General features: G+C 38.1%; 4 protein-coding genes across 6 annotated transcripts in view; 3 read left to right on the top strand and 1 right to left on the bottom strand.

The window, feature by feature from the left end:
* Positions 1-2,078, bottom strand: part of LOC306879647 (syntaxin-8-like) — a 104,676-nt gene extending 102,598 nt beyond the window's left edge. For both annotated transcript variants that reach the window (XM_079432785.1, XM_079432786.1), the window contains exons 1-4: positions 1,951-2,078; positions 1,636-1,735; positions 1,444-1,538; positions 117-227 (exon numbers count right to left, since the gene is read on the bottom strand). In XM_079432785.1, the coding sequence (XP_079288911.1) occupies positions 117-227; positions 1,444-1,538; positions 1,636-1,735; positions 1,951-1,967 (323 nt within the window). In that variant the 5' untranslated portion in view covers positions 1,968-2,078. The remainder of the gene's footprint in view (positions 1-116; positions 228-1,443; positions 1,539-1,635; positions 1,736-1,950) is intronic.
* A 3,508-nt stretch (positions 2,079-5,586) lies between these two features.
* On the top strand, positions 5,587-11,638 carry LOC306879309 (TBC1 domain family member 24-like). Its single transcript, XM_079432137.1, has 7 exons — positions 5,587-6,060; positions 7,316-8,342; positions 8,457-8,609; positions 9,083-9,146; positions 9,252-9,347; positions 9,475-9,703; positions 9,981-11,638. The coding sequence occupies exons 1-7, from the start codon at positions 5,658-5,660 to the stop codon at positions 10,151-10,153; spliced, it is 2,145 nt and encodes a 714-aa protein (XP_079288263.1). The 5' UTR covers positions 5,587-5,657; the 3' UTR covers positions 10,154-11,638.
* A 1,616-nt stretch (positions 11,639-13,254) lies between these two features.
* On the top strand, positions 13,255-24,380 carry LOC306878992 (cilia- and flagella-associated protein 52-like). Of its 2 annotated transcripts, none has more exons than XR_013784979.1 (14): positions 13,255-13,390; positions 13,507-13,706; positions 13,825-13,961; positions 14,148-14,276; positions 14,778-14,877; positions 15,026-15,142; positions 16,545-16,645; positions 16,772-16,942; positions 17,073-17,221; positions 17,719-17,864; positions 21,156-21,307; positions 21,517-21,619; positions 22,235-23,144; positions 23,477-24,052. XR_013784979.1 is itself a non-coding variant. In XM_079431641.1 (14 exons), the coding sequence occupies exons 1-14, from the start codon at positions 13,330-13,332 to the stop codon at positions 23,659-23,661; spliced, it is 1,863 nt and encodes a 620-aa protein (XP_079287767.1). In that variant the 5' UTR covers positions 13,260-13,329; the 3' UTR covers positions 23,662-24,380. The 2 variants fall into 2 exon arrangements, 1 of the variants encoding a protein (XP_079287767.1); XM_079431641.1 differs by having other exon boundaries at positions 13,260-13,390; positions 23,033-23,144; positions 23,477-24,380.
* A 1,071-nt stretch (positions 24,381-25,451) lies between these two features.
* The window catches only part of LOC306878836 (ubiquitin carboxyl-terminal hydrolase 43-like), a gene marked incomplete at its 3' end in the record, with an annotated part of 99,275 nt that continues 96,920 nt past the window's right edge, over positions 25,452-27,806 (top strand). The window contains exon 1 of the mRNA XM_079431395.1: positions 25,452-26,417. Within this exon, the coding sequence (XP_079287521.1) occupies positions 25,827-26,417 (591 nt within the window). The 5' untranslated portion in view covers positions 25,452-25,826. The remainder of the gene's footprint in view (positions 26,418-27,806) is intronic.

Here is a 27,806-nt window from a genome sequence, read left to right as displayed (position 1 = left end):
TAAAAAAATCAATTAAAAAATTAAATTGCAAACGTAACGTATAACAAACTCTTTGGTATATTTTATTCATTAAACTTATATGGTCAAAATGTTCAATGGTGACAGAATGGATGTACCTTGATGGCTCCGCTTCTGAGATGTCTCCTTTAAAAGAGGCGTTCAGTCTCGTTTCTCTGGTAGCGAGGTCATCAACAAGGTTCTGTCTTCTGTCTGCTTCAGCTTGCATTCTAACATCATTCATTAAGGCTTTAAAATGACACATTTATGATTGCATTATACTCATCTCTTAGAACCATTGCTAAATCATCACAAACACCTGTGACTTATGAACATAACAGTACTATTTTCACTTTTATTTATTACAGTTGTTTAGGGCCAGTACTTCAATACTAAAACACCACAACTTCAGATCATACGGTTAATGGTTTGTTATTATACACTGCCCCCTACAGGTGCTCTTAAGAAAAAAAGGAAGTTCACAGTAATATTAAGATTCTATGGCCTGGTTTCACAGACAGTGCTTAGATTAAACCAGGATTAGGCCATAGTTCAATTAGGACATTTAAGTCATTTTTATGAACGTACTTAGAATAAAAAAACATTACTGGGGTGCATCTTGAGACAAAACAAAGGCACTGATATATTTTAAGATCAGTCAGTGCAAGTTTCTTTCAGATGAAAAAGCTCAGACTTACATTTTAGTCGAGGATTATCTTAAACCTGGTCTGTGAAACCGGGGATATGTTTCTTTAATCAGCCTAATATCATTTAAACCTGTATGCTAACAGGTATTTTGTTAAAAATGAAAGGAAAATTTGGCAGAATTTCAGCCAGTTCTGCCATCACTATGAGCTCCTAAAACAACAACAAATATATTCATAACCTTTTTGTCTGAATCAATATGCCAGTGAGCTGAATTTAAGAGTCAGTATAATTCATGAAGTTCATTGAAAAGAACTGGCTCAAAAGAAAGATTAGTTCATAAACTGGAGAAAACTAGTTCTTGAGTTACAAGCTCATTGGAGAACTGGATAATCAGCAAATAATAATTCAGCTTTGTCAGTTACTCTATTATATGACTTCATAATACTTATTTCATGACTAGAATGCAAACTGTAATGTGCAAAAAGGTTGAAACATGCTAAAAAAAAAAAAAAATTTTTAAAATGTGAAGTCTCATTTTGTGTCCCACAATAATTAAATTAACAAATAAATAAATAAATAAATAACAGCATGTTTGTTTAAAACTATTTTTGGATTGACTACAATTTAGACAATCTTCAGCCTCGAGAATGTTGCAAAAATGTAAGACATGAATTGAAATATAATGTAAAATATACAACACTCTTCCACTGAATCTCTCCAAATCTTTGGACCCCACTCTCAGCCTTTGAGAAGCAAGAAATTATTATGAAGTGATTTTTTTTTTTCTGGAAAGGATACATACGCCGTTGAGCAGAAGCTCGACTCAATGTCTCCCTGAGCTGTGCTATATTCTGTTTGAGCTTTTGTAATGATGCTCTCAGGGTCATGTTGAGCTACAAGTACAGACAAAGACAAGAGTGATGTAACAGCATTATGACATATGGGTTTACTTTATTGTACAAAAAATAAATAATAAAGCCCTGTCTTTACCTTGGCTGGATTTCCTCCAGTCCTCTGCCGTCTATTTCTTTCATGGATGTTTTCTGCAATTTCTTGAGCCAGGCGACAAGCTGCATCATAATTCTGTAACCTAAACAATGAAAAACAGAACAAAAATTGTTTTACACCTGCCACAGCTTCAACCAATTTTCAAGTAATTTACAAAATCATGTGACATCTCAGCAAACCGGCCAGGCAACATTTATATCAGCTGTTCGCCGAGTAAAAACATATGTAATTTACACAAACACAGAATACAGAACTGTAGACCTCTGTGTATAAACGACAAGAATTTAAAATTCATACCACAAATCCTGTGACATATTGCGGCACTTTCGTTTCAGTTATAAAAAGCGTTTCTGTAGAAACTCAGAGCAAAATCACGAAATAAACAGCGCTGTGCTACTTCCTGTTTGGCCGTGACGTCAGACGGTGGCCTCAAACAGACCTAATACTGAGGGACTAAATTAAAAATCTCACGTACACTCAAATATGCACTGTGATAAAAAAAGGCATAATACACAGTGGGGCAATTTTCATGAAAGCATACTGTATATTAATATATAATTATCGGGTTACATTTTTACACTGCCGCTCAAAAAAAAAAAAAAAAAAATTATTGGGATCAGTAAGATTTTTAATGTTTTTAAGGGAGTCTCTTCTGCTTATCAAGGCTGTATTTATTAGATAAAAAAATACAGGAAAAACAGCAATATTGTGAAATCTTATTGCAATTTCTAATTTGGTTTCCTATTTTAATATATTTTAAAGTAGAATTTATTTCTGTCATGCAGTGCTGAATTTTCCGCATCATTACTCCAGTCTTCAGTGTCACATGATCCTTCAGAAATCATATATTCAGAAATATGCTGATTTATTATGAGTGTTGAAACTGTTGTGCTGCTTCATATTGCTTTTTGGAACATGTGATACATTTTTCTTTAATACTAAGATGAATACAAATTTAAAAAGAGCACAATTTGTTCAAAATAGAAATCTTTTCTAAAAAAAATATGTCTTTACTCCGACTTTTTATTCATTTAACACATCCCTCCTGAATAAAAGTAATTTCTTTGTCTTTTCTTTTTTTTTTTTTTAAAGAAGGGGAAAATGTACTGACCCCAAACTTTTGAATAGCATTGTATATTGTAACACAAAATTTCTTATTTTAAATAAATGCTGTTCTTTTTATTAATCAGAGAATCCTAAAAAAAAAAAATCACAGCCCCCCCTGCCCCAAAAAAAATATGAAGCATTATTAAGAATTATATTAAAATAGAAAACTGTTATTTTAAATTGTAATAATATTTCACAAAATAACATTTGTTTCTGTATTTTTGATCAAATAGATACAGCCTTGAAACTTTTTTTTTTTTTAAACATTAAAAATCTTACAGATCCCAAATTTTTGAGCAGCAGTGTATTTGCTGAGATTAGGCTGCCATTCATATGATATTCTCTGATAAATCAAATGACAAATAGTCCTAATCTTTCCAATCACCAACACAACTTTTTTTTTAATATAGTCAAAGCCAGACGTTAGTGTATTTAAATGTAAAAAATAAAATAATTATAAAACTAGAAAAATAGACAATTATATAATTTCTTTGAATTAGGCTATAAAGTTTCACATTTTTGCATGTTTTAAGGCAACCATCTTCAGCAGATTTTTGAGTTCTCAACTTATGGTTTTAAGTTTATACAACAAAAAGTTGAGAATCTCCTACAAAAATAAGTTGAGAGAACGCAAAAATCTGCTGAAGCTGGTTGCCTTAAAATTTTAAGTTGGCTCAACTTTTTTTTTTTTTTTTTACAGTGTAGGTAAATGTATTGCAACACACCTTATCTTTATCAGCTTAGATGAAGGAGCTTTATTTACAAAACTGACTCAGTCTGATATTTTATGTTAACTCAGCTCATCTATTCCCTCTCCTTTTCTCTCACAGTGTTTCACAGATTTACTTTTGCTCACAAACAACCTTTAAAAAAAAAGCCATCAACCACCATCAAAGTATAGGGACCTCACTTCAGGACAGTGGTGAGAAAACAGTGGAGTGCCCACAAGGACCACCTGTTACTGATGGACCCCCTTTAGGAAGAACCTGTGGCTGCCAGGTAGCTGGAGGCAGCACCTGTTTCTGCTGGATCTAAAAAGGAAGAACCTGTTCCTGCCAGGTCCCCTAAAGGGAGCATCCATTCCCACTGGATCCCAACTAAAAGAACCTGGGCTTGCTTCTGAGGTGGCACCCATTCCAACTGGTTTCAAAAGGAAGAATCTGTGCAGGAACCCATTGAGGAGAAAATTGAGGATCTCAGAAAATAGAAGACAGCATCTTGTCAGGCATGATGTCTTGACATCTTTTCCCTAAGGCTCCCAAAGGGACCACCTACACCTATACCTTGCCCCAAAAGGAGCAACAGCACCCCTGGGAACCCACAAGGAAGTTTTGTGCACGCTGTGTACCCAAAGAGAGCAACTGTGCCCTCCAGGTCCCCTGAGGAAGCTAAGCCCTCACTGAGGAGAAAACAGATGATCCCAGAAAATATAAGCATGTTGTCTTGACACCTTTGTCCTTTTATTAAGGAGATTTAATGGATCGAAATAAACTGTTATCTGTTGTGATACGTCAGAGAGGTTTGGATCCATTTGCAGCTTTATTAAGAATAGTCAGGCAGTACAGGGTCAAACACCAGCAGATCGAACAGCAGAGGCAAAACAGAGACAGAGTCGAAATAACAGGCGTGGGATCAGGGCAGGCGGCAAACAAACACAGTCCAGTATAAACAATCCGGGTCAGGGTAGGCGGCAAACAATCAGAGTAATGGGAGAACAGTCCAAGATCAAACCAAGAAAAGAAACACGGGTAGACCGCTCAGAAATGATGGCGAGGGCAAATCAAGACTTCGCAATGAGTCTGAGTGAAAGTGTGGCTTATATGTGTGTGTAAATGAGGTGCAGGTGTGTGGCGTGATCAGTCCCAGGTATGAGGGATGATGGGAAATGGAGTCCGAATGGCAACTGACTAATACTCAGGTGAAGGTTCCCTCTGGTTGATCCGGAGGAGGCGGTTTGGGAGCCTCCTCTGTAACATTATCTTTATGATTGTTAAATGCATTAATTTATATCAAGATGCAAGTGTGCAATAACACCTAATTTGAAGCAGCACAATGTTTATAAAATAAACCTTAACCTAAGCGTGTTAACATGTAACATTCTATCAAAAACAACAGGTTTAGCATCTTATTTAATGCTATTAGCCCCCATTTTGAGTCTGACCATTTTGTTTCACATCCAAACATATATGTGTTTGAATAAATAACAATGTGTTGAAAACAGAACTGACTTTTGGAATTTCCTGGAAAAACAGGCATTAAAATGTGTCTGGTATAAACATTCTGTGGCACTTCAAGAAGAAAGAATTTCTCTGTTTCTAACCGCAGAGGGAATTATGTTAAATTAATTTCATATAGAGGTGTTATAACAGCTTTGAGAACTGTCCGATTCTGTCAGTGAGTTTTTGTTCTTATTTAGTTTTTTGTTTTTTATAAAAAATGTATACAAAAATATTTTGATATATTTCAATATATTTGAATCTCCCTGTTGAAAAAATATGCACCTTATACATGCTTAACTTAAACGTTATTACATATAATAAACACTGTCAGAAACAAATTCTTACATTTTAACAGATGGCACAGAAAAAAATCGACAATATCTTTATTTGCTGTTTGATGTTGAATTTATTTACTAGACATCATTGTAATGCAATGTTATTTCACTGGTTTTAATTGTTCTTATCGAAGAGCTAATATTCACATTGCTAAACAGAAAATAACAGAGGTCGTCTGAAATTTTCCACTGTGTATACAGTAGTACTACAGCCACATGGACAGGTCACGTGACAGTCACATCATCTGAACAAAACCCAGGTGTCTCAGGGCATCACAAAGAAAGCAACAAACCTACTGTGAACTTAACTTTGAAAGTCTCTTTGATGTGAGCAGTTGGGGCCATGCTTCAGGTTACTTCAAATATCGCATGCACCCATTTTGGCTCTACAAATGTGAATGTCCGGAATGTGGAAGATGGCAATAATTCACAGTATGCAGACCGGACAAACTGTGGCAGACTCCGTTCCCGATCTCTTTACAGCTCTGAGGAGACAAAACACTCAACGGGAGAGACTGACAAGGACAGAAGCCACATAAGACCTCGTTCAAGATCATTCTATGTTTGTGACACTGATGATGCAGGAGCGGATCTTTTTAACAGATGCAATCCTATCAGACCAAGAGCAAGATCACTACACAGTGAGGATGGGAAAAGAAACACTGGCGGGACAAGTATCACTGCAAAGCCTCTGATCAAAAGACCTAAAGGAAACTCAAGCAAACGGGCCAGCAAGGATCTTACAGGTGCGTTAGTGAGTTATTTTTACCTTTTAAAAATATCACCTTGGCCAGCATTGATAAAATCATAAATAAGCACAAATGCTTGTGTCACCTCTGAACGCTTAATTTAAGCTACGATTAATAATCAATTCAATTTTGTTTATTAATTAACAATTATTCTAATCCTAAATTGCATTTGTGACTTTACTCCAATATAATATGCAGATAAAAAAAAATCAGTCTGAAAATTATAAACTCATACCTTGTAAAACTACTATTAAAAGGAAATATATTGTAATAAATCTAAAAATGTTTTAGCCTACACACATTTTAAATGGATGTGTAAATAATAATAATAATAATAAAACAAACACACTTAAATCAATCTTTTAAAATGTATTTGTTTGAACTTAAAAAAAGTGAATTTAGCCATCACAACAATGTTATTAAATTATTATTGCTATTATTTACATTAAGTGAGTAAACTAAATTCCAGAGCAAGCTATTCTGTCAGTCCTGTGTAACTATTCTGTACATTCATGACAGAAGTCTTTCCTTTTATGTCATTACTGGCATACTCACCTCATTTATACCATGAATATATAACCACATCATTTAAATTCTAATACAAGATTTTTTAAATGGTTAAAATACATTTCAATATTATTGATTTTGTTGTTGTTATTACTGGTAATATAAATAATCATGACATATTCTATTTCATATAGTTTTCTTTATAATATTTAATAGTATAAATAGAAATGTTGATCATATTAATGTTATATGCATTACAGAAATATTGCTGAAGTCTAATTTTTTCTATTAGGTTTTATTCCAAAGTTGTATTTAGTATAATTTAAATGAAGCAGAAATGACTAGAAATGTACAATTAAATATCCAATATCAGCTGATTCTGACCAAACAAAATCTCTAATATGAGCTGATAAGCTGATTCCCCAAATAACTTTTTTTTTCATGGCGTGAAGAACATCTTAATAATCTAAGGAAACTTTTTTTACAATAAAGAACCTGCAATGCAATGGAAAGTTTCTTCATGGAACCACAGATGCCAATAAAGAACCTTTATTTTTTAGAGTGTAGGAATCCTGTAGTGTCAGGTGGCAAGATCAGACATGAAAAAAACAATTGGCTTGACAAATTAATTTTTACAAATATATTAATAATTTGCGGTTAAACTTTTATGGTTGGGAACACAAGTTATAATATTCATGTCATTCATGTCAAGCTGCGTTTTTTGAGCAATTCAATGTTTTAACAGGAAATAAAGGAAGTTTAAAGGGTGTACCCATCATGACCATTTCGGAGGTGGATAACTGGGAGATGAACTCTTCTTCTGGGATTAAGTACGGTCAGTATGTAGACTGGGAAAAGATTGACCCAGAAGCGGCCATCCGTTATCAGAAGATCCTCTCAAGTGATCATTATGCTCTCAAAGCAATGGGCCGTACAGGATTCTGGTCCATGCCTCATACTCTCAGAGCCAAGGCTTATCAGCACATTATCCACAGCATCGAGAGCACATCCACAACCGCTGATGTGAACACTTACCGTGGCTTAGTTAGGAAGCTCTTTGGGGAAGTGCAAACAAGCACACACCCTTTTCCAAAGTTTATGGAGGATGGAGAAATTCCCAGATACTGCCTAAATAAAGCAGGTCTGAATTCAGTGAAAAAAATTCTCATTTGTATAAACCACCATTTTCCTGATGTCAGCTTCTGTCCTATTCTGTCCACTTTGGTATCTCTTCTCTTGCACTTCAGTGAGGATGAGGTCCAGTGTTTCCACAGTATTTGTTCCTTGGTGTCCTACACAGACCCTAAAAAGCGTTACATTGACCAGACTTTCCTCACTTCACGTGCCTCATGCATGACCTTTGGTGACCTTGCCAATAAATACTGCAGGGGAATCCGGAAGCTAATAGCCAGCTCTCACCAGAACCTGTTTGAGTTCTACTCTGATTGGATCATGTGGATCTTCGCCGATCTGCCTTTCACATACGCTATCAGAGTGCTGGACGTCTATCTAATGGAGGGCTACAAAGTTTTATACCGTGTAGCTCTTGCTCTACTCAGCTTTTACAAGGTCTCTGTGTCTTCACGAGTGGCCCACGTCGATGACTTCAGACAGGACATGAAGAGTTTTGTGCAGAATGTGGAACGGCACAGTACTATTGACGCTCTGCTTCAGAGGGCTTTTAGTATACAGCTGCCGATACGTAAAGAACTGGCTTATCTCTTCAATGCCAACAAGGAGGCACTAATTCATAAGGACATCCACAATAAGAGGTGAGGGTTTTGCGAAGTCGTTTTTTGTGTTCTCTGCACTTCCCCCTTATATTTAAACTGTATTTTTGACATTGACAATAGAGCTGCAACAAATATCTCTTTTTTTCCTCTAAGCTCATACCAAGCTATGGATTTTCGGGCCTTTAGCTCCTCTGTAGTGACTGAAACAGAGATGAGGGTGGTCTGGGCCTGGATTCCAGAGCGATTTGCTCTATTCAGTCCTGTGCAGCTATTCAGTACTAATATTCATGGCAGAAGTCTCTCCTCGTAAGTTATTATGATTCACAGGGACACTTACATGAATTAAGCTATCAATATACTATATTTAATAACTTTATAATTTGAAAGTATGATTTTTTATGACTGATATTTTTGGATATGTGGTTAAAATATATTTAAACATACATATAAATAATAGTAATGATCCTTATAATTATATTTTTTTTTTTCAGCAGCAATTACTCTAGTCAGTGATCTTCAGAAATCAGATTTGGAGCACAGTTGAAAACATTTGTGCTGTAAATAAAATTATGATGGAAACCATGATACTTTTTTCAGAAGTCTTTGATAATTATAACACTTGTTGAAAATAACAGCATTTATTTGAATTAGCTTTTTGTAACAATTTAAAAGTCTTTACTGTCACTTTGGACATGCATCCTGGTTGAATAAAAGTATTATTTTATATATATTGTTTTAAATGTACAAATTTTAAAAAATATATATTTTTTTTCTGCTAGGTTTTATTCCAAAGTTGAGGGGTATGATCCAACTGTTTTACTCTTGAAAACTGAAGATGAGGAGGTATGTAAGCATTTTTTAATATATATATATCTTACAGAAAATACGCAAATACTCAGTATTTTGTTAAATTTTGATTTGCTTTTGCTTGGCCTCATGGCAACACAGATTTGTGGTGCTTTCTTGTCTTCTGATTGGGCTCAGAAGAATTTTGATGAAAAGGGATTTAAGTTCTTTGGCACAGGAGAGTGTTTTGTTTTCACTGTAAGTCAACATTTACCATCTGATTCAATTGATTTATTGTGCTTTAAACTACATGTTGCATTGTATACACAAGAATATGATTTTATGAATATGAAATAATATGATTTTAATCAAATCAACTTTTCAGCTACGACCAGGAATGGAACGGTACCAGCGTACAGTTCTGCAGATCTCTGGGATGTCTGACAAATGTGATTCCTCTCATCAGAAACAAACTCTCTCCACTAGCTCTCTGCTAAGGACTCATGTGGACAGACCCACTGGAGCCTCTCAGAACCAAAGATACGAGTCTGCATCATTTTGCACATTGTCAACCTTTAAATTCATGGCAAGAAATGAAGAGACACTTTTTATTGGTGAGCTGTTGTTTTTTGTTTTCTTTGTCTTTAATGACATGAAAGGTTTCAGCATATAATTCAGGCTCAGTTATCCCCTATTGCTATTAAAAACAATGTGACAGCCTCTCAGGCTAATATTTGCATGCCCTGAATGCACATTTCACCTGCAAACGTGCTGTTACGCTGTCTATGTGTCAACATTACTGGGAAAATAGCCTCTTTCTTAATTTAGAATAAATGTTGTGTACACACTGCTTTACTTACGGCTCTTAATGTGTGGTCTCTGTCCTTGCAGGTGGTGATGGTGGCCATGCGCTGCACCTGCAGGCTGATCTGACAGCTGGATCTTCTGAACACTGTGATACGTTTGAGAGTCCACCTCTCTGCAGGGGTTGCTTCAAGATCCAGTGTCTAGAGGTGTGGGGTATCCAGCACTCTTTGTCTGTTCCACCACTGCTATCAGAGTGAAGACTGTGGAGAATATCTGTTGCTTGCCCACACATCAAAGGTCACACTGCCAAATGTCATCATGCTTTGAGACAAAGCTAAGGCCATTAAAACTATATATATATATATATATACACTCACCTAAAGGATTATTAGGAACACCATACTAATACTGTGTTTGACCCCCTTTCGCCTTCAGAACTGCCTTAATTCTATGTGGCATTGATTCAACAAGGTGCTGAAAGCATTCTTTAGAAATGTTGGCCCATATTGATAGGATAGCATCTTGCAGTTGATGGAGATTTGTGGGATGCACATCCAGGGCACGAAGCTCCCGTTCCACCACATCCCAAAGATGCTCTATTGGGTTGAGATCTGGTGACTGTGGGGGCCATTTTAGTACAGTGAACTCATTGTCATGTTCAAGAAACCAATTTGAAATGATTCGAGCTTTGTGACATGGTGCATTATCCTGCTGGAAGTAGCCATCAGAGGATGGGTACATGGTGGTCATAAAGGGATGGACATGGTCAGAAACAATGCTCAGGTAGGCCGTGGCATTTAAACGATGCCCAATTGGCACTAAGGGGCCTAAAGTGTGCCAAGAAAACATCCCCCACACCATTACACCACCACCACCAGCCTGCACAGTGGTAACAAGGCATGATGGATCCATGTTCTCATTCTGTTTACGCCAAATTCTGACTCTACCATCTGAATGTCTCAACAGAAATCGAGGCTCATCAGACCAGGCAACATTTTTCCAGTCTTCAACCGTCCAATTTTGGTGAGCTCGTGCAAATTGTAGTGGAGATGAGTGGTACCCGGTGGGGTCTTCTGCTGTTGTAGCCCATCCGCCTTAAGGTTGTGCGTGTTGTGGCTTCACAAATGCTTTGCTGCATACCTCGGTTGTAACGAGTGGTTATTTCAGTCAAAGTTGCTCTTCTATCAGCTTGAATCAGTCGGCCCATTCTCCTCTGACCTCTAGCATCAACAAGGCATTTTCGCCGACAGGACTGCCGCATACTGGATGTTTTTCCCTTTTCACACCATTCTTTGTAAACCCTAGAAATGGTTGTGCGTGAAAATCCCAGTAACTGAGCAGATTGTGAAATACTCAGACCCAGTCTGGCACCAACAACCATGCCACGCTCAAAATTGCTTACATCACCTTTCTTTCCCATTCTGACATTCAGTTTGGAGTTCAGGAGATTGTCTTGACCAGGACCACACCCCTAAATGCATTGAAGCAACTGCCATGTGATTGGTTGATTAGATAATTGCATTAATGACAAATTGAACAGGTGTTCCTAATAATCCTTTAGGTGAGTGTATATATACATATATATTTTTTTGGCTGCAGTGTAGGACTACATGTACTGTACATTGTTATCGCTGAATGAACAGTAAAAAAAAAAAAATGTACATTTAAGATTCAAATATCCACTATATTATCAATTTACATTTTAAAATACTTTTTTATTAAATGACTTGTTAAATTATTTTAATATTTGTGGTCCTGTTGTTCACTGTATTTCTGGAATAGCCTAACTAAAGTTTGTAAAGACTTTTGAATAGAAGTTGTATAGTATTAAGTTTATTGAATATTAATAAACATTAAAAACTTAATTATTGTAAATAAAAGTGGACATAATGTGTAAAGGAGAGTAAAATTGAGGTTTATTGCACAAAGCTGGTTAATGGCAACTCAGGTAAGTTTGAATTTAGTTTGAGCAAACACTGTTTTTTTCGGGCTCAAGAAAGTGAACTGGGTTTTAGCTGCATTTATTGCCTAACTTTTGATGACTGTTAAACTTGCTCTGGAGCAGATTTTCTGGGTAAGCAATTGCAAATCAAACCTGAACCAATCATGTGTGGGCTAAGTGACATAATTGACACAATAAAGCATAATCAAACACACCTGAAAAATCGAACCAAAGTCAGGTTCACTTTAGGTTTACTGAAATTACATACAAGTGTGTTTGATCAGGGTTGGAGCTAAACTCTGCAGAGCATTGGACCTTGAGTGCCAGAGTTATTCAACCTGGCCACTCCCGCATCTCCCAATTAAAGCAGTAGTTCACAGTGAAAGATGCTATTTATGTATTATATATTTGGGAATTATATACATTATGTCCTTTTCACATTACAAATAAGCAGTTTTATTTTGAATGTAATTCAAATATGAAACTTAAAGCTCAAGAACATAAGTTTTAAAATGACATTTCAATTTAAATGTTTTAATTTAAACTCTTGTGGACCTATAAATGAGCTATTATGACTGAAAACAAACAAACAAACTATTAATCATCACCGTTTGTCATGATATAAATTGATTCCAGTGTCTAAACTGGTTACAAAACAGCATCCAGTTGAGCAGCGTTTCTTTTCCCAGAGATGTATTCCTTCTCCTATGTCGCTAGGGAATTAACTTTTCTACATCTTCGTCCGTCTAATAGAATTTTCAAAGTTATCTTTAAATATATTACAATATATTGAAAAATACATACGGAATTGCAGCTTTCATATAGCCTATTGAAAAATATGTGACAAGTTACAACATATTTACTTATATCACAATAGCCTATATTTTATTTTATATTCAGTAATACACTTTATAATATATAGATGTGATAAGATATGGTACCGCATGTGTCAAATATTGAACATATATTTACTCATGCAGTAGGCTTTATATCCATATATTTTCAATATTTTCAAAATATAAGCAGTTTCCAATATATGGAAATGTATTATGTAGCTAATATTGCATTATATTTTGCAGTATATTCCCATGTATTTTTGTTCCGTAAAGGAACAAGGCTGTCCCCTCAAAAACAGTGCATAAGGATAATAGATGTAGCCTAGCATCGAAAATATTGAAAAGCTGTAGGCAAGAACTCCTGGCAAAACGTTTACAGAACCAAAAACGCTAAATTGAATTCGACATCTCAATTAATAACCAAAACAAAAACGCAATATTCTGATTCAAGGCTTCTGTACAAGTAAGTTAAGTTATTTAGTTTTTTTTTTAACAGTTCAAATGAATCGATTCAGTGAAATTAACTCTCCTACGTTACTAAGCAACGAGTCTAAACACTGTGTGCTACTGTTGCCTAGATACGTGTGTTTTGGCTCCCGAAGCCCGCAGCTAGGCTTTTCGACTCATTTACCCTGAAGCTTAAAGTTGTATCGCAATGGCAGAAGACGCGCAAGAAGTCCCTCAGATCGAATTAGAGGCTGTCATTGGTTTTAATGGTAAGATAAATTGTGAACATTATCACGTTTGATAGTTGATGTATAATACACGGTATTTGCTAAAATGGATCTAATTAAGCGATACCAAAACATAAAACGTTACATTGTTTATACAGGTCATGTGTTTTCTGGACTCAAAGTGCATCCAGACAAAGAACATCTCATTTATCCTCTTGGCTGCACTGTTATCATTAAGAGTCTGAGAAATGGGAAACAAACTTTCCTCCATGGCCACACGAACAACGTCTCTTGCATTTCTGTGTCCAAAAGTGGACGCTATATTGCATCTGGACAGGTCACTTTCATGGGCTTTAAGGTGAGCTGGTGCAATAAAAGAGGAAACATGCTATTTATTAACATCACATGCTTTATTTTACTGCTATACAGTGCTCCCTTAATACTCCGTTCTTTCATAAAATGCTTTCTCACTAAAGGCTGATATTATTATCTGGGACTATGAGAAGAAGGAGATTTATGCCCGTCTTGTGCTTCATAAAGCTAGGGTTGAAAATCTCAGCTTCTCCCCAAATGATAAGTATCTGGTATCTTTGGGTGGACAGGATGATGGCAGGTAAAATATTACTGCAGTGATCTTGAATTAATATTTACCATATTTTGATGTTTCTTTGCTCTAGTCTCTTAGCGTTAATTAAACAATATCTACTGAATATCAATATTACCTTATTACCTAGATTACAGTTTAATCTAACTGTACAATAAAAACGATTTTTTTAGCATGTTTACTTGGTGATTTTAGTATTGTAGTGTGGAACATCGAGAGTAAGGAGGCTATATGTGGCAGTCCTGCTTCAGCACAGAGTGCTGGTCACTGCCTCACCGTCGAGTACACCAACCTGAATGATGAAATCTTTGTCTCTGCTGGAAAGTAAGTCCAATGTTATGGTAGTCATTCATGCAAGAAACATTTCCATTTTGATCTAAAACTGAAACTTTCATAGTATTATGATTCACCCTTACAACAGAAACAACATTGTAAAATATTATTATATTACAATTAAAATCCAAATTTTCTACTTTAATATATTTCAAAATAAGTCATTTATTCCTGTGATGGCAAAGCTGAATTTTCAACAGATTTCAGTGTCACATGATCCTTCAAAAATCATTCTAATAATCTGATTTGGTGCTCAGTTATTATTATATTATAATAACTGAGCACCAAATCAGTTATTATTATATTATAATTAATAACAATAATAATAATGTTTGAAAATATACTGAAAAAAAATTTAAAAAAAATTATATATATACATATATATATATATAGTATATCAAATAGATGTAGTGTCTTTAAAATAAAGTGCTTATCACTTTCTGCAAATGTTAATTTAGTGAGTTTTCATTGTGTTTATTTATTTATTTTTAGTGGAACTCTGCGTGTATGGGAGCTTGATTTGCCCAACAGAAAGATCCGGCCCATAGAATGCCAGACTGGACAGCTCAAAAGAATTGTCAAATGCCTAGAGGTGAGTAAGACTCACTGATACTGCCAGTTCTGGTTCTTTAATTTTTTTTACCTGCTCATACCTTAGATGGATTTCAGAGTGTTTTTATGTTAAAACTGGTATATACTGTAGAACATAAATAAACGTAAGTGTTTTCCCTGCGTTGCAGATCCCAAACGATGATAATTATTTCTACTGTGGAACTACTAGTGGGGATATTCTGAAAGTGAACTTGAAGACAAGGTTGCTCAACAGCTATGGTCCTGTTAAACAAAAATTCAGCAAGGTGAGTCTCCAGCTATGATTTAACACAGAGAGCAGCTAAGAATTTCTTTTCTTGAAGTTGCATTTATGTCATATATACAGTATAATTTACATGATTTTTGAGAAAATACACTGGTACAAGTGAATGGATTTAAAAATGATGCACAGAAAATGTATTATTTCTCTTTGCCTCATTTATGTTTTATACAATTTAGCTCTTATTTATTGCACTAAACCATCCAAAGAACAGGAGTTAAAGGGGTCATATGATGCTTTTTTAAAGATCATTATTTTGTGTATTTGGTGTAACAGAATATGTTGACATGCTTTAATGTTCAAAAAACACATTATTTTTCAAATACTGTACATTATTGTAGTTCCTCTATGCCCTGCCTCTGTCAAATGCTTTGTTTTCTACAAAGTCCCTCCTTCCGACAAGCACAGTCTGCTCTGATTTGCCAACTGGCACAGTGCATTGTGATTAGCCGAACACCGCAAGCACTCGTCGGAAATGTAACGCCCCTTTCCATAATCGCGAGCTTCATCTTTCAAAATAAATGTAAAGACAGTTAATAATAGTTTTACCATCAGTTCAAGCGCGAAAGTGGAACAGAGTCGCGTGACAGACAGTGATGAAGCTCGTTTGTATTTGCAGAACACAAGCTGCGATTAAGACAGCTGACTCCACTGTGACGTGACCCTGTCTCTTTCTCTCTCTCTCTCTCTCTCTCTCTCTCTTTCCCTCACACACACACACACATACGACGTGCAAAACTCAAAACGCATTTGAACAGTCTATAGCAAATACTTAAACTAATAACAAAACATACTTACAGTCGCTGATTCAGAAGCGCCAGATAGTCATAGCAAAGTCAGAATTACCTCCTCTCCTAGGTTAACGAAACTGTCATCCATAAAATGCGTTGCTGATCTGTTGGAAGTAATCTTAATGATTCCTAAATGCATCTACTTTCGGAAGGGCAAATAAAGTGCTTTTGCTTTTGCCTAGAAACACACAACGTTTCCCTGACATGGCTGCATCAACACTACTGCGGTTACTGAAACCACGCCTTACGCAAATATTTCCACATCGTGACGTAGACATGTGGGGGCGTGTTTGAATGAGCTGTTTTAGGGTTAGTCTTAACTTTTATAAAGAATATCTCTTTGGTTTTGAGACTTTAGTCTTTGCCACTTCAGGGATGGTATCTATGCACAAACAGCTTGTAACACTCCAAAGAGAAAGGAAAACTTGAAATCGCATCATATGACCCCTTTAAAAGGATAGTTCATTTTTGGGTGAACTATCCCTTTAACAGAGACGGTCAAAACAAGTTGAACAAGAAGTCTGAACAAAACTTTTTAACAGACCTTTTGTGTAAAATGTCATTGCACATCTCAAATGCTTTTTCTTGTTGTTGCAGGGAGTGAACACTCTTAAAGTTTTGAAGACTGGTGATATTTTAGTTGGATCAGGAGATGGGATGTTGTCTTTGTGCTCAGGAGGGAATTTCAAAACCATTAAGTATGTAACAACTCTTGTTTCCTCTTCTTTCTTTTGCTCTTTGTTTTCCTCCTTTGTTATTTATTCTTTCTTTCTTCCTTCATCCCATTCAACCACTAATTATGGTTAACTGATCATTTATAACAGGAGAGTTCAGTTGGAGGGAGGGGTGACATCAGTGACCCTGCGTGGAGATGGGCAGCAGTTCTACGTCGGGACAGAAGCTGCACAGATCTACAGTTTAGGCTACATTGACTTCAAACCAGAACTCATTGCAACAAATCATAATAGTGCTGTAAAGGACGTGGCCTTTCCATTGTAAGTGATGTACTCCCTTCTGCCACTTGAGGGAGCCATAAGCTTTGTATTAGAATCCTAAGAAAAAAGCCTTGACCCTTCATATATTTGGGCAAATCCCCTTCCTTCAACTCTCTTTTACTCTCAACAGTGGGACGTCAGAGCTGTTTGCCACCTGTTCACAGAATGATATACGAGTGTGGCATACTGAGTCCTCCAAGGAGCTTCTGCGTATCATGGTGCCTAACATAACATGCAACGCTCTGGGCTTTATGCAGGATGGAAGGAGCATCTTCAGTGGTCAGTCTCATACAGGATGAGCTATTGATCTGTGCATTAGAAATGTTACAAACTGTGAACTCTATGAAATGGTTTGAGGAACAATAATTTAATAATAACTAAACTTTTATTATTTATTTTATAATATATATATGTAAATATATAATGTGTAATATATATATATATATATATATATATTATTATTATTATTACAAAAACTAATTGTACAAAATGAAAGACTATTTTTAATATTTATTTATCTACTTAATAGACAGATTGCAAAGTCACAAAACTCCGAAATTTACTGTACATGGTGAATTCAGTAATTAATTATTCAAAGTAAAAAAAAAAAAAAAAAAAACATATATATATATATATATATATATATATATATATATATATATATATAATTTATGTTTAAATTATGCACCAATGTGTTAATTGATAAACTTGTTTATCATATTTGGAATTCAATACAATTCTATTGCAGTTTCTTTAATTGATAACTTTTTCTCCAGCTTGGAATGATGGGAAGATTCGTGTGTTCACCCCAGAGAGTGGGAAGCTGAAGCTGATAATTCATAATGCCCACAGTATGGGAGTGACTGCCATAGCAGCGACCAATGACTGCAAGAGGATTGTCAGTGGAGGGGGAGAAGGACAGGTACAGCACATCAGATGCACATCAAAAACTCACTTTTAAAAGCTGTGCTCCGGTTCCTCTTCAGGAACTCGAGCTGCGTCAGGAGACGCTTTGGGGAACGCCTACAGCGTAACCGGCTCTGAATACCAATGAAATCTGTCCAATGGATGGGAGGAACGTCACGGGCGAGGTTACGTAATGACCAGCTGGTATAAAAGCATGTGCGGTGAAACCGGCGTCAGCTTTCTGTCATTCAGCAAGTGCTCTGTGTTTCTGTCAGTCTTATTTACTGTTGTCTGTCTTTAGCTATGGCTAAGAAGAGCCAGTTTAAGGCTTGGAATTGGGAGAAGCGCAATACGAGCTGTGTGTTCCTCCCTGCAGATGTTTTTTTGTGTATGTGGGGGATACACACAGCTTGTGTGTGTTGGCGTTCCCCGCAGCGCTGCCCGCTTCCGCTGAGGTGGAGCGGAGGCGGCGCTCGTGGGGTTCGCGGCGGGATCTGATGGAGGGATCGGAGACGAGCGAGTCTCTATCTCCATCCTCACCTGTCAGATCCCATGACCGCTCCTCGAGTTCGGAAGCCCGCCTCGCAGTTACTTCCCCTTGGGCAGCGGCGTCGGAGTTTCTCGTGTCTTCCTCTGAGGAGGTTGACATGGGAAACGTCGAGCATGTTGCACCCACTCTGTCACCCCAATATGAGGAGCTTGTGGAGCGGCTTGTCGCCGCGTAACGCTAGCGACGGACGCATCCCTCACCGGTTGGGGAGCGGTCATGAGTGGCCGCCCTGCCCACGGTCGGTGGAGAGGTCATCATCTCGCCTGGCACATCAACAGGCTTGAGATGCTGGCCGTGTTTCAGGCTCTGAAATACTTTCTCCCAGACCTGAGAGGTCACCATGTGTTAGTTCGCACCGACAACACATCGGTGGTCTCTTACATCAACCACCAAGGGGGTCTGCGGTCGCACCCCCTGTACAGGTTGGCACACCAGATCCTTGCGTGGGCCCAGGGCAAACTCCTCTCACTGAGAGCTGTTTACATCCCTGGGCATCTCAATATGGGAGCAGACACCCTGTCGAGGCAGGGGCTGTTATCCAGGGAATGGATGCTTCACACCGAGGTGGTGAAGCAGATCTGGAGAGTGTTTGGCCAGGCTCAGGTGGACGTCTTCGCCACTCAAGAGTCAGCGCAATGTCCCCTCTGGTACTCTCTACGTCATCCAGCTCCGCTGGGGCTGGATGCCATGGTACAGACGTGGCCGAGGCTTCGTCTGTACGCCTTTCCCCCGATCGCTCTGCTCCCCGGAGTTCTGGAGAGAGTGCGCCGGGACGGACTCCGGCTGCTATTAGTAGCCCCGTTCTGGCCGGGCCGAGTATGGTTCTCCGACCTGATTTCCCTCCTCGACGGCTCTCCATGGGAGATTCCAGTCAGGAGGGATCTCCTCTCACAGGCAGGAGGCACTCTTGTGCACCCCCGCCCGGAGTTGTGGAAGCTGTGTGTGTGGCCCCTGAGGGGGCACAGCTCATAGCTTCCGGTCTAACCGAGGTTGTTGAGACCATTCTCCAATCCAGAGCTCCCTCTACGAGGAGACTGTACGCCCTGAAGTGAGTGAAGTGAAGTGACATTCAGCCAAGTATGGTGACCCATACTCGGAATTCGTGCTCTGCATTTAACCCATCCAACGTGCACACACACAGCAGTGAACACACACACACCGTGAACACACACCTGGAGCAGTGGGCAGCCATTTTATGCTGCAGCGCCCGGGGAGCAGTTGGGGGTTCGGTGCCTTGCTCAAGGGCACCTCAGTCGTGGTATTGAGGGTGGAGAGAGCGCTGGACATTCACTCCCCCCACCTACAATTCCTGCCGGCCGGAGACTCGAACCCGCAACCTTTGGATCACGAGTCCAACTCTCTAACCATTAGGCCACGACTTCCCCACTGAAGTGGAGACTCTTCACTTCATGGTGCGGAGATCGCCAGCTCGACCCAGTTAACTGCCTGGTTGGTACAGTGCTGGAGTTCATGCATGCTCGACTCTCCGCAGGGTTAGCCCACTCCACCTTGAAAGTCTATGTGGCAGCAATCTCGGCTTACCACACCCCTCTTGGTGGACTGACAGTGGTCAGACAACCCCTAGTTACACATTTCCTCCGTGGTGCACTGAGACAGTCGGTTCGTGGATGCCATTCAGATGGCCTCTGAGTCTTCTGACCTCCCCTCGCCATGGGAGTCAGAGCTCATTCCATGAGGAGTGTGGCGGCCTCCAAGACCTTTCTCGCAGGTGTCCCTATCCAGGACATCTGCAACGCTGTGGGATGGTCTACGCCCCTGACCCCTGACCTGACCTCAGGTTTTATGGCCTAGACATACGAGTCACTCCAGGTTTTTCCATTCTCTCGCCCTAGCTGTGCTCCGTTGGATACACACAGGGCAGGGACTTGGAAGTCTGGTGCCGTGGGTATCTCGTTCCCCAAAGCGTCTCCTGACGCAGCTCGAGTTCCTGAAGAGGAACGTCTTAGGTTACGTATGTAACCCCAGTTCCTCGAAGGAACGAGACGCTGCGTCGCGAGGCCACACTTCCGGCATCCCTGCCAGCGCTTGCTTCATTCTAGAAGCTGACGCCGGTTTCACCGAATGTGCTTTTATACCAGCTGGCCATTACGTTATTTCATTGGTATTCAAAACTCGCACATTCATGTTCAAAAGTTTGTGGTCAGTAAGTTTAGTTTTGTTTTATTTTTATTGAGCCAGGATGCATTAAATTGACAAAAAGTGACAGTAAAGATATTTATAATGTTACAAAAGCCTTCCATTTCAAATAAATATTGTTATATTTATCAAAAACTTCTGAAAAAAAAAAAAAAAACATTTCCACAAAAATATAAAGCAGAACAACTGTTTTCAACATTGGTAATACTAAGAAATGTTTCAACATATTAGAATGATTTCTGAAGGATAAAGTGATGATAAAGTAATGGAAAATTCAGCTTTTCTATCACAGAAATAAATTAAATTTAAAAATAATAGAAAATAGTTATTTTAAACTTTTATAATGTCACAGTATTGGGTTTTTTTCTGTATTTTGATTAAATAAATTCAGCTTTAGTGAACATAAAATACTTCTTTTTAAAACATTTAAAAAGTCTTTCTGACTGGTTTAGCTTTCATTATATAACCATATTTGTCCACAGAATGGCACAGTTGGCCAGTCAGAATCAAATTATACAGAGCCATGTAAAAAGCAGAGATGGTTTGTTTTTTTGCAGAATGCAGAATAAATATATTCTTTGGCATCTTTTTGTAATAAAGGTTAGAGTCTGGGAGATATTCCAGGACTCATATCGTCTCAGCGAGACCATGAAGGAGCACAAAGCCACGGTTAACTGCATTAAAATCAAGAGTAACGACAAGGAGTGTGTGACAGCCAGCTCTGATGGAGCTTGCATCATCTGGGACCTGGTGTAAGTTTGAAGAGCATCAAATAATACACATTTAATGTAGACCTACAGAGGGAAAGGTCTTGTCCTTAAGTTATTCCTCTGTGCACAAGCATGTTGAAAAGTTAAATCGACTGCCTTTTCACGAACCAAGCATTCAGATTGCAGATTTGCAATCTTTTTGATGCAACCTTTAACCATATCTGTCTGTGTTCTTCTCGTTTCCCATCCAGGAGGTTCGTGAGAAATCAAATGGTCTTGTCCAACACCCTGTTCAGTGTTGTATGTTACCACCCTGAGGAATTCCAGATCATCACCAGTGGCACTGACAGAAAGGTACAAGACTTTGTCTGATCTAGACCGATGTACTGGCATGTGTTTGAGAGAAATGTGGCCAGAAAGAGGGAGTGACAGATAGGTGAGAGAGCAGACAGAAAAAAAAAAAACAGATAGATACTGTGTGCACAACAACAAGCTGACAGAAAGCTCTCCCAGTCTCCTGTGGATGTAGCAGGATCCGTTCATTCTACTCTGTGCCAAATAGTCCATCTGCTAGTTTTAGGGCACAGCATCAGTGTCCATTTAAAGACCGCAGTTTATTAGCATACGTGTGTGCGGCTGTGTATTAAACGTACAGTACGTCCATCACACAGAAATATAAGAAAGAATGATACCCTTAGTGCTTTAGAAACATTCATATTTCATATTCATATAAAAAAAAAAAAGAGTAAAGATTTTACAGCATGGTGTTATGTTTTATTTTAAGACCTTACATTTTTAGAAAGTAGCACAATTTATTGTCAACAATGGTATTAAAGGAAAGTGTGTAACATTTTGATTAAAGATTTGCTGCAGTTGGACAAAGTTGTAAATTTACCATCTAATAACAATAATTAATAATACTCCAGATTGTAGCCAAACAAACACAAATGCGAGTCCATTGTTGTCCAGGAAAAGCAGCCAAATCCAGCACAGTACGTACAGTACTTGAAAGGACACAATGCTGGGGTCATGCCGGATACCCAGTTGCTGGCCCAAAGCCTGCTGGGACAGAGCCATCTCAATGAGGCATACCAGACCTGCTCTGTCTGCTGTTCCAACAGTGCTCATACCTTTTAAAACTTGATAGAATTATTCTATCATAAATCATCATTCTTTTTTTTTTTTCTCTTTTTTTTTAATTTGTTTTCAGCACATCATAAGTATGAGGTTTGATACATTCTGACGTATATTTTAATGAATGAGAAGCACTGAGATTTTAAATAATTTCTTTATTTTTTGTTTCTTTTTCTTTTTAAGTGAATAATCCAGTTGTCAAAAAAAGGAAAGCCATGTCACAACAGTGAACATCTCCATTACTGCTGAAATGCTATCAGTGGCCTACAGATATTAAATTGATGTAATATCTCTCGTATACAGGTTCAGATGCAAAAGCCCAAGACAAAGAACAACTGAAGGCTTAGAGCCATTTCTTTTTTCTCATGTTGCACTATAACAAATTACATCTTGATATTTCTGTTGCAATCACATTAGCTCTTTGATGCAATGATCTGAGTGCATGCTGAGAAATTACATTTCTTTATCTGTTTTTCCATTATTTTTATTGTTGCTGTCTTACTCTTCACCTCTATCAGATTTGCCATTGATCTTTTTTAAGTGAATGTTTAGTTTTCATTAATTCATTCACCATTAAAACTGAGATCTAGACCAGAGTATGACATTTGAAATGCAATCTTTACCGTTGAACAGATTGGCTACTGGGAGGTGTATGATGGTTCTGCAATCAGAGAACTCGAGGGCTCCTTGTCTGGAGCTATAAATGGCATGCACATTTCTGAGGACGGAAAATATTTTGTGACTGGTAGGTACCATCAGTATCGTTTCACATACAGAGTTATTTCACTGAGTCATTCTTCTGTCATATGGCGGATGTAACAATAACAACAGGTGGCACAATAAACAATATAAACAGAAATATTTATAACGGTGCCGAAAAGCGTAATTCGCAAAACAGTTGGATAAATGTCTGCTCACCAGGTCTAAATAAACACTTGCAGAATTCAAACTGATCCCAGCAGTTATTTTTAAATTAGTTTCACAGTTTGAGTTGATGAGGTGCTAATCATATATTTTTTGTGCATATTCATGCCGCTTTCTGCAGTTATAATGCTAAACATCAAATCTCTCTTTCAGGTGGAGATGATAAATTACTGAAGCTCTGGCACTATTCTGATGGTGAAGTGACCCATGTTGGCGTCGGGCATAGTGGAAGCATCACAAATGTGAGAATCTGTCCCAACAGCAGATGCATTGTCAGCACCAGTGCTGATGGAGCTATCCTAAGGTGGAGATATCCACAAACCCTAAACAGTGAATAAGAATATCTAATGCAGTTCAGATATGATAGTAGTTCAGATAAACACTTACATTGCATTGCATTCCTTCTTCTTGCAAATAATTGTATTGCAAATTAGGTTATGAATTCTTGCAAGATTTAAAGGTACCATTAAACAGTCCAATTTCAGTCATTTCATTGAAATAAAGCAGCCTAGAGCCCCAGTTTCGGAGGACTTTTTGTGAACAGCACTGTCAGCTAATATATCACCTGAGAATCTCCAGAGAGCTGGCGGGGGAGGTTTGGAGAAGTACAGCACGGCGTGAACCCAGCATCTGGATGTGCCTGTCCCAAATTTCCTCTCACCTCCAAGGAACAGCCTCAATAATGAATATCTTAACCCCTAACAGTAAGGATCTTCGGCCACATACATTAAAAAAAAAAAAGAACAGTTGCTGTGCTTATTTTATTTGGTATGGCCTACACCACAGATGGCACAGATCTGATGACCTTATTGTTGCTAACATAAAGACATAAAACAACAAAGTCAGTATAGGCTATCCAATCAAAATTCAGCTCAGTAGTCATATAAACTGTATCTATATGTCTTGAAGGTAAGGTGTGAGATAAAAAACAGATACCTATCTATCAGAGGATAAACCTGTACAGGGTGTCTGATAAAACAAGAAACACAGGAGAGAGTGTAAATAAATAAATAAATAAATGCTGGTATTATACAGGTTAAATGAAGTCTGTAAAATTTTGTGCTGAGTTTACACTTTATTCTTTATCTCGTCTCATTCTTCCTTGTTAAATGGGTGCATAATGTGTCTACAGTTCTGAAAATACATGAATATGATTCTAGACATGAATATGAATCATGGACAAACTTTTAAAAGGAAGCACACAAGGAAACACTAGGGGGCTCTTAATGCTTTGCAAAAAGACAGACCATAACTGTGGCATAATTGTTTATGAACCTCAGAATATTTATCATAAGCTATGCTTACACTAGCCCTCCAAGGCCCCCCATTGTCCAAAACAACCTTGAAAGGCCCCATGACTTTTACAGTAAATAAACAAGCCAAAAAAAAAATACTACTACTACTACTAATATTTTACTCACAATTTCTACCAGATAACATATTTTAGAGCTTGGCATAACTAGAAAACTTTATACTTTTAGATTAAGGAATTTATTAATGCCCCCCCCCTTTTGTTTAATGAACTTAATAAAAAGAATGATCCTCAAAATATTTAACATCATCTGCATTTACACATGAATTAATTAAATATTCTGATAGTAGCCTAATGAAGTTAATCATAACCTGATTTTCAAATATTCCGGTTTAGATAGAGTCTGATAGACTGATTTGTTTGAGTGACAGGAACTACATATTGCAATTTATCACACTCCTGTGTGTTAATTGTGAAGGTCGTGAATGAGAATTATTAAGTTAATTAAAATAATATCCATACTGCAGCATAATCGTTTGAAAGAGCCAGTTTATTCATGTGGTTATGTTTACAGGAATATTCAAATAGCTTGTAAAATCTTTTAAAGACGGTTTAATCTGAATGTGGACATTAATAACAAAATAATGACGCAAAAGCGATAATTAAATAGGCTAGATAAAATACAATGTCTGTTTGTGTTCGGAGGGAAAATATTGGTGAGTAGCGACGAAGCAGGTAAATACAGGTGTAGAACTTCCATTTGTGGGCTATTCATTGACACATTCACTGCTCCCAATACAAGTTCAAAGTAAACCAGGCTAATAAGATTCATAGTGGGAGGGTAGAAAGCCGTGTATCTACCATTCAGACGCATTTACTCCAACCAGGAGCCAGAAAAAGAGAGAGCGGGCGACAAACAGCCAGTAATGGCACGCATGTAGGTGTGGTGTAAAGAACAAGAGTTGTGTCTGAAGCATGGAGTTAAGCCTACAGTGCAATTCCTAGAGCGTCATGGATAAAGCGAAACTAGCGCAGCTGAGATCAGTGATAGGGTATGTCGGGGACGCGTTAGTTATCACGAGCCTCGGCGCAGACACCGGTGCCTTTACAGTCTGTTTTTCATCGTCGTGATGCTTCAGTGATGTAGGTTTTCGAGACGCACAGGTGGGAGCGCCGTGTCTTCACACCATAGTGCACTTGTTTTTCTTTCTGACTTCCACTGATCGGTCTGGGTGAAACAACAGACTAAACATGGATACGCCGAGGGAAACCAGGAAACAAACAATCAAAGCCAAATCAGCCAAGCGCAAGAATAAGACGCACAAGTCCCAGAAGCTGTTCAGAAGGAAATCGCTAAAATCGCTTGGAAATTTTATGAGCAGGATTGTCAAAACTTTGGGCACTTTGGCACACTTGGGGGACGCGGACCAGCCGGACGCGGCGGAGGATGATGATGGTGGGTTTGGAGACACTCTGGGCGCCCACAATTCTGGGAATCCTAGAGAGATCTCGGTGTGGAAGACCGCTGCGCCCTCATCTTCTTATGGGTCTGTCAAAGAAAGACTGTCCTGGTGTTACGGGGAGAAAACTCCGGGAGTTCAAGGTCTGAAGAACCACGGAAACACCTGTTTCATGAACGCCGTGGTGCAGTGCTTGAGTAACACGGAACTTCTGGCAGAGTATTTGGGTCTGGAGCAGTATAAATGTGAATTCAACGAGCGGAGGATCAACGGGATGATGAAGAATGAGGAGGTCAGGGGGGAGGTGACGGTGAAGCTGGCATCGCTTGTGAGGGCGCTCTGGACGCTCGATTACACGCCTCAGCTGTCAGTGGAATTTAAGGTGAGTTTCGATCAACTTATAGAACGGAGTCACGAATTCCCCTTTAAGCAATCAGTGTAAATAACTCCTCTGAGTGATCGTTTGTTTTTCAGTGTAGAGTGGAATCATTTTATTTGACTTAAACTTAAGCTAAGAGTAAGATCAACAGGTAGATGTCAGACACTGATTCAGACAGATTTAGATAATCGGAAAAAAGATTCATTAAAACGATCCGAGTCGAATGAGCTATATCGCTATTTTGAGTCGGATCTTAATGAATCCGTTTATCAAATTCGGTCTGAACGATTCGTTCATTAATTGGACTGAATCGTTGAACCTAGGCCTAAGCGTTTCTTTCGGACATGTCCGATTCGCATTGATGTGGGTTCACACACAGGCAAGCAATGATCACTAATTCAAAAGTCTCCAGTCCAGTGTATTTGGTGGAAGTGAGAGGGGCTTAGAGTAGGAGGCGACAGGTGAATCACCTGTCAACAATTCGACCAACTTGTTTTGCAAGAATGCAGAATGTTTTTAATGGTAAAAAAAGGTTAGAAAAACAGTCATTTGTTTTATTCAGTTTTTTTTTCTTTTTGCAACAATGCAAATAGACTTTCATGTTGCATAACTGACAATAACACTCTGTTACACATTGTGCTTCTAAAAACAAACAGATGAACAGGATAAGAATTCTGTCATCCACTATCAACAATCATAGATTGCTCACAGCTATTTAGTATGCATATGCCTTGAAGGCACAGTATCTACCCAGTTTTGTAACTCAATGCTTGTCCAGAGGGAGAGAGAGAGAGAAAGAGAGAGAGAGAGAGGGCAAAATAGAGAGCTGCACATTAGTCCACACAGACTTTGCCCCTAGTGTTCCCATTCATTCAGATCTCCCCTGTTCGACTTTTATACTGTGGACAGTCTCTGCTCTGTCAATAGACCTCATTAGCTTACAGTATCAAGTGTATCAAAGCCTTTCCCTGAATTTCACTGTATAAGTACTTTTGAAGCAATTACTGTGTAATATTATTTCTGATGTATGCTTTTTGTGCACAAAAACCGAGTCATTTCAGCAAAACCCTCTCAAATTTGTCTGATGGTTACGATTTTTAAATGAATTTTAGTATGATTTATAGTTATTTAAATGTATATTTTATGATTTATTATAATATCAATTTATTATTAACTTATAGTGGATTTAAGAATTTCTTCATTTTATTTGTAATGAGAAATCAAAGAGTTTTGATCTGTGTGTGTGTGTGTGTGTGTGTACAGGTTTATCCTCATTGTGGAGACCAAATGTTCCCACAAGGATAAAACCTGACATTTTTGACATTGTGGGGACAACGTCTCAACAAGGGAAAAAAATGAAATAAAAATACTAAATTATGTTTGTCTAAAAAT

Source organism: Barbus barbus (genome assembly GCF_936440315.1).
Source record: "Barbus barbus genome assembly, chromosome: 13".
In the NCBI taxonomy this organism is placed as follows: domain Eukaryota; kingdom Metazoa; phylum Chordata; class Actinopteri; order Cypriniformes; family Cyprinidae; genus Barbus; species Barbus barbus.
The sequence above is the reverse complement of the archived record's forward strand: the minus strand, read 5'-3'. Positions and strand labels throughout refer to the sequence as shown.

What these genes read in the sequence shown, in the direction of transcription:
- LOC306879309 (XM_079432137.1), top strand. Translation starts at nt 5,658, where the DNA reads ATGCTTCAGGTTACTTCAAATATCGCATGCACCCATTTTGGCTCTACA. An exon ending in GGCCAGCAAGGATCTTACAG is followed by an intron (nt 6,061 to 7,315) that starts GTGCGTTAGTGA and finishes ATGTTTTAACAG; the next exon opens with GAAATAAAGGAAGTTTAAAG. An exon ending in TGAAGAGACACTTTTTATTG is followed by an intron (nt 9,704 to 9,980) that starts GTGAGCTGTTGT and finishes CTGTCCTTGCAG; the next exon opens with GTGGTGATGGTGGCCATGCG.
- LOC306878992 (XM_079431641.1), top strand. Translation starts at nt 13,330, where the DNA reads ATGGCAGAAGACGCGCAAGAAGTCCCTCAGATCGAATTAGAGGCTGTC. An exon ending in TCACTTTCATGGGCTTTAAG is followed by an intron (nt 13,707 to 13,824) that starts GTGAGCTGGTGC and finishes TTCTCACTAAAG; the next exon opens with GCTGATATTATTATCTGGGA. An exon ending in GAATTGTCAAATGCCTAGAG is followed by an intron (nt 14,878 to 15,025) that starts GTGAGTAAGACT and finishes CCTGCGTTGCAG; the next exon opens with ATCCCAAACGATGATAATTA.